This window comes from Gekko japonicus, unplaced genomic scaffold (assembly GCF_001447785.1).
Source record: "Gekko japonicus isolate JY-2015 unplaced genomic scaffold, Gekko_japonicus_V1.1 scaffold5052, whole genome shotgun sequence".
NCBI lineage: Eukaryota > Metazoa > Chordata > Lepidosauria > Squamata > Gekkonidae > Gekko > Gekko japonicus.
This window is the reverse complement of record NW_015172161.1, coordinates 1,793-7,744: the sequence shown is the minus strand read 5'-3', so window position 1 is coordinate 7,744 and position 5,952 is coordinate 1,793. Positions and strand designations below refer to the sequence as shown.

General features: G+C 50.1%; 1 protein-coding gene and 1 non-coding gene across 2 annotated transcripts in view; both read right to left on the bottom strand.

Annotated features, from left to right (window-relative positions):
• GNRH2 (gonadotropin releasing hormone 2) overlaps positions 1-2,317 on the bottom strand; it is a 3,037-nt gene extending 720 nt beyond the window's left edge. The window contains exons 1-2 of the mRNA XM_015421039.1: positions 2,180-2,317; positions 2,010-2,093 (exon numbers count right to left, since the gene is read on the bottom strand). Coding sequence (XP_015276525.1) covers positions 2,010-2,093; positions 2,180-2,317 — 222 coding nt within the window. The remainder of the gene's footprint in view (positions 1-2,009; positions 2,094-2,179) is intronic.
• On the bottom strand, positions 1,514-1,585 carry TRNAA-GGC. Its single transcript has one exon. It is a non-coding gene; the product is annotated as a tRNA-Ala (tRNA).
• Positions 2,318-5,952: the final 3,635 nt, after the last annotated feature.

The window sequence follows — 5,952 nt, the reverse complement described above, 5'->3', positions numbered from 1 at the left end:
CTCTGAGACTCCTTTGGGTAGTGAAGGGTGGGTTATAAATCCAATCTCTTCTTCTTCTTTTACCTCACAGGGTGTCTGTTGTGGGGAGGGGAAGGGAAAGGAGTTTGTGAGCTGCTCTGAGACTCCTTTGGGTAGTGAAGGGCGAGGTACTAAATCTTATCTCTTCTTCTTCTTCTTTTACCTCACAGGGTGTCTGTGGTGGGGAGGGGAAGGGAAAGGAGTTTGTAAACCGCTCTGAGACACCTTTGCGTAGTGAAGGGCGGGGTATGAATCCAATCTCTTGTCTTCTTCTGCAAGGCCTGTAAGACCGAGATGTTCTGCCAGGCTTTTGGTTGAGGGGAGCAATGGTTTTTCCTTGTCTAGCACCCCTCTCCCTGCCCCCCAATTGCTGTTATGAGTTCCCTCTCCCCCTGCCCAGAAACTGGGCCGGTGGTCTAGAGTTGGGGGTAGAAATTTCCAGACGTCATCATCATGAACTCTATTTGGGTCTTTAGTTTTATTAAATGGTTTAGTGGCATTTTAATTGTTTAGTGGCACTAATTGTTTAGTGGCATTTTAATGATTGAGGTTTACAAGATTATGCATGGGATAGAGCAGGTAGAGAAAGAGGTACTTTTCTCTCCCTTTCTCGCAGGACAAGAACTCCTTGTGGGCACTCCATGAAATTGCTGAGCAGTCGGGTTAGAACAGATAAAAGGAAGTCCTTCTTCACCCAAAGAGTGATTAACACATGGAATTCACTGCCACAGGAGGTGGTGGCAGCTACAGGCATGGACGGCTTCAAGAGGGGATTAGATAAGCACATGGAGCAGAGGTCCATCAGTGGCGATTAGCCACAAGGTATAGATAGGGGCTCTGGGGCAAGGGATGCTCTGTCTTCTTGGTGCTTGGGGGGGGCAAGAGTGGGAGGGCTTCTGGTGTCCTGGCACCACTGCTGGACCTTCTGGTGGCCCCTGATATTTTTGGCCCCTGTGTGACAGAGTGTTGGACTGGATGGGCCACTGGCCTGATCCAACACTGGCTTCTCTTATGTTCTTAATGTTTTATTTGTTTTTGTGGCGTGATGCCTCCATGGACATCGCCCAGAGCCTGAGGTAAGCTGGGATAGGGTGATCAACAAGTTCAGTTAACACCACCACCACCAACTGTTTGTCCAATCTTACGCCTATGAACTAGATTATATAAATCTTGTGATCCAGGCACAGAGGGTAGCCATGTTGGCCGGCAACAGAACTGTTAGATACAAGTCCAGTAAGACCTTGGAGATCCACAAGAATTTCAGGGGGTAAGATTTTGAGAGTCAAAGCTCCCTTGGGTCTGACGAAGAGTGCTTTGGCTCTTGAAAACGAATGCCTACCTCCAGGTGGGCAAACATAAAGAAACACCGTGATAGAACAAAACACACTTCTACTAATATGTACTTGTATCTTCATATATTGATTCCCTCTTTACCGCTCTCCAGGGTCTCAGGCAGAGAGGTCTTTCACGTCACCTACTGCCTGGTCCTTTTAATTGGAGCTGCCAGGGATTGAACCTGGGGCCTTCTGCATGCCAAGCAGATGCTCTACCACTGAGCCACAGCCCCCTCTTTGCAGTTCTCCAGGGTCTCAGGCAGAGAGGTCTTTCACGTCACCTACTGCCTGGTCCTTTTAATTGGAGCGGCCAGGAATTGACCCTGGGGCCTTCTGCCTGCCAAGCAGACGCTCTGCCACTGAGCCACAGCCCCCTCTTTACAGCTCTCCAAGGTCTCAGGCGGAGGTCTTTCCCATCACCTCCTGCCTGGTCCTTTTTAACTGGAGATGCCGGGGATTGAACCTGGGACCTTCTGCATGCCAAGCAGATGCTCTACCACTGAGCCACAGCCCCCTCTTTACCGCTCTCCAGGGTTTCAGGTAGAGAGGTCTTTCCCATCACCTCCTGCCTGATCCTTTTTAACTGGAGATGCCGGGGATTGAGCCTGGGACCTTCTGCGTGCCAAGCAGATGCCCTGCCACTGAGCTACGGCTTACCAGGAGAGTGGTCACAATTTTATCTCTCGGGATCTTCAGGTAAGTGCAGTCTTCCCCATCGCAGAGTTTGATGTCTTCGGAGGCCTGAATTCAGAAGGGAGAAAAGTGGTTTTCATGTGGCTCGTTGGGTGTGCACAATTGGACAAGCAGTACAGCCAGCCCCAGGATACCTCTGGACTCTGGGGCAGGTCGATCTCCCTCTTCCCTCCAGGGTACCAGCCGTGGGACCAGTGCTGAGCTTTGGACAAGTGGATGGTGAGGGCGATCATCACGCAGAGGAGGAGCAGGAGGGACCTCTGACACGCCATGCTGTCGTCCGGAAGAGTGGAGAGTCTTGATATCTGGAAGGAAGGAAGGAAGGAAGGAAGGAAGGAAGGAGCAAATCAGAATCTTTGGCGATGGTATGAAGTGCCAGAGGTGGGGTGGAATTTCGAGAGCCTTGCTTTGTATGCACAGGTTTTAGAAATATGTTTCTGGGGTTTTTTGCCTAGAGGAGCTCAGCGTTTAAAAAAAAAATACAACTAAGGAAGTGTCACTAACTCCTCTTGAGTGAATCCAGAGAAAGGGGAGACCCATTGCCAGCATGCCAGTCAGATGGGATTCTCCAGTGTGCGCGAAGGACACACCCCTTGCTCGAAACTTTAGAAGACATCTGGGGAACTGGCTTTTGTACAAACAGGAAAGTGCTTGACAATAAGAACACCAGAAGAGCCCTGCTGGATCAGAGCAGTGAGGGTCTATCTACTCCGGCATTGTGTATTTCCTTCTGTCTGTCCTGAACCTACTGCCCATTAGCTTCAATGGACGGGTTCTGGTATTTGGGGGGAGGGAGAGGCAGGCAGGAAGGAAGGAAGGAAGGAAGGAAGGAAGGAAGGAAGGAAGGAAGGAAGGAAGGAAGGAAGGAAGGAGCAAATCAGAATCTTTGGCGATGGTATGAAGTGCCAGAGGTGGGGTGGAATTTCGAGAGCCTTGCTTTGTATGCACAGGTTTTAGAAATATGTTTCTGGGGTTTTTTGCCTAGAGGAGCTCAGCGTTTAAAAAAAAAATACAACTAAGGAAGTGTCACTAACTCCTCTTGAGTGAATCCAGAGAAAGGGGAGACCCATTGCCAGCATGCCAGTCAGATGGGATTCTCCAGTGTGCGCGAAGGACACACCCCTTGCTCGAAACTTTAGAAGACATCTGGGGAACTGGCTTTTGTACAAACAGGAAAGTGCTTGACAATAAGAACACCAGAAGAGCCCTGCTGGATCAGAGCAGTGAGGGTCTATCTACTCCGGCATTGTGTATTTCCTTCTGTCTGTCCTGAACCTACTGCCCATTAGCTTCAATGGATGCCTTCGAGTTCTGGTATTTTTGGGGGGGGGGGAGAAAAATGTATCTCGTCATCTCAAACACTGCTCCCTTCTGCAAGGAGAACCAGTTCCAGGTAGCCTGTACGTGAAACCGCACTCGATCGCAATGCATCCATTGTTTCTCTCATCCCTCTCCTTTCTCCCCCTCCCCTCCCTTTAGACTTAGACTGTAAGCTCCTCAGGACAGAGGCCCAATTTTATGTTTCTTGGCCAAGCGCCACCTATATATTTGGCACTAAAGTGACGAGAAAGAAATGACAACCCTCTTCTAAGTGCTGCCGGCATTCCCTGTTTTGCCAGGCAAGCATTGATCTGGCATCCGCGGCTCAATATCAGCTGCTGGATTAGGAGCAGGAAAATGAGAAAAAAACCCTTGAAACACTACGGAGCAAACTCATTCCTGACCCGGAGACGAACCTCTGGGTAGGATCGGTTAATGTTTCAAGCCGCCCGAAGGACTAGCTCGAAATAATTCTATAGAAATCATTAAAAACTAACTGACTACCGAGGGGAACTGCAACCCTAACAAGGCAAAAAAAGGGGGCAAATATCCTGGGATAAAGGTTTCCAATATTGTTTCCCTAAGCCTCCCATGGGGGAAATACGCTGTCAGTTTCATCTGCGCACACGGGAAGAACTTTGCATGCATATCATAAGACTCGCAATCCTGGGGGATATAGTAATGCACAGTAAACATATCGGCAATAACATCTTCAGACAACGTACTCTCCCAGCAACGCGGGTTGGAAAAATAGCATTCACATTTGGAAATAGCACAATGTTTGCTCACAAATTATAAAGCTCGATAAAAGGATACTCACCGTGACTTGGTGGCCTTTCTTTTGCTCTTCTCCGTCTCAAGAGCCCGCAGATGATCAGGTCCTTTGCTCGGGGTACTTATACCCCTCCTGGTATTCTTCTGTGCCTCTGGTCACCCAATGGGGCAAGGCTGCGCACTGACGTCTGCTACATCGTGCCATGTGGACACACAGAGATGCCTCTCGCGCCTCCCTCCCCACAGGTCGATGCGCGGCTGATATTCTCCCGGCAATCTGCTTTCCTGTCCTTTAGCTGCCAACGAAACTTCAGAACTCTTTGACAGAGAGGCTCCATAAAACAGTCTGAACTGAGCTTGTTGCGTCCGACCGAAAATTTAGGAGGACGCTTGTCTGAAAGGCAGACGTTAAGAAATAGCATGTGCGCTTCTTCTCCTCGCTCTCCATAATCTAAACGGAGGAATGGGTTACATGATAAAGAGAACAGATGAAAATGAGATCTAGACCAAAGACAAAAGAATCCAACGGTGTGGACCACTCCCAACCATTAATGAATTAGCAAAGTGGGACAAATTGGAACAGTGAACAAAAATCCCCAAAGAGGAACTTTGTGAAGTTGGGTTGCCAGCCTCCAGGTGGGGCCTGCAGATCTTTTGGAATGACTATTGATTTCTAGATGATGGAGATAAGCACTTATGAGGAGGCCTGCTGGATCAGCCCAGTGAGGGTCCCTCTAGTCCAGCATCCTGTCTCTCACAGGGGCCAGCCAGGTCCTCTGGAGGGCCAACAACAGGGCAGAGAGGCTGAGGCCTTCCCCTGATAAGAACCTCAGAAGAGCCCTGCTGGATCAAACCAGGGAGGGTCCACCTAGTCCAGCATCCTGTCTTACACAGGGGCCAGCCAGTTCCTCTGGAGGTCCAACAACAGGGCAGAGAGGCCGAGGCCTCCCCCGATAAGAACATAAGAAGAGCCCTGCTGGATCAGACCAGTGAGGGTCCATCTAGTCCAGCCTCCTGTCTCACACAGTGGCCAACCAGTTCCTCTGGAGGTCCAACAAGAGGGCAGAGAGGCTGAGGCCTTCCCCTGAGAAGAACATCGGAAGACCCCTGCTGGATCAGACCATTGGTCCATGTAGTCCAGCATCCTGTCTCACACAGTGGCCAACCAGTTCCTCTGGGTGGCCATCAATAGGGCAGAGAGGCTGAGGCCTTCCCCTCATAAGAACATTAGAAGAGCCCTGCTGTATCAGACCAGGGGTACATCTAGTCCAGCATCCTGCCTCACACAGTGGCCAGCCACCTTCTCTGGAGGATCAACAACAGGGCAGAGAGGCCAAGGCCTTTCCCTGGCAAAAACCTCAGAAGAGCCCTGCTGGATCAGACCAGTGAGGGTCCATCTAGTCCAGCATCCTGTCTCACACAGTGGCCAACCAGTTCCTCCAGGGAAGGTAGATTCTATGGTGTTAGATCCTACCAAGGTCCCTTTCCTCCCCAAACCCTGATCTTTCCAGGCTCCACCCCCAAATCTCCAGGAATTTCCCAACCTGGAGCTGGGAAACCTATTCCACAGTGAGCTGGGAAACCTATTCCACAATGAGCAGTTCTTCCACAGTCCTTATCGAGCCCAAGAATGCCATCCTAAACCAATTCATGCCTTCCTAAGCCCAATGACTATAAATAAAATGAGAAGGGGATGATTCTGCTTAGAATGGGACCGATAGTCTCCAAGTGGGCCTACGAATTCCACTTCAGTTGTTTGCTGGAGTCTCACTTCGAAACGTTCCTGCTGCAATGCAGTCGCCTTGCAGTCCTA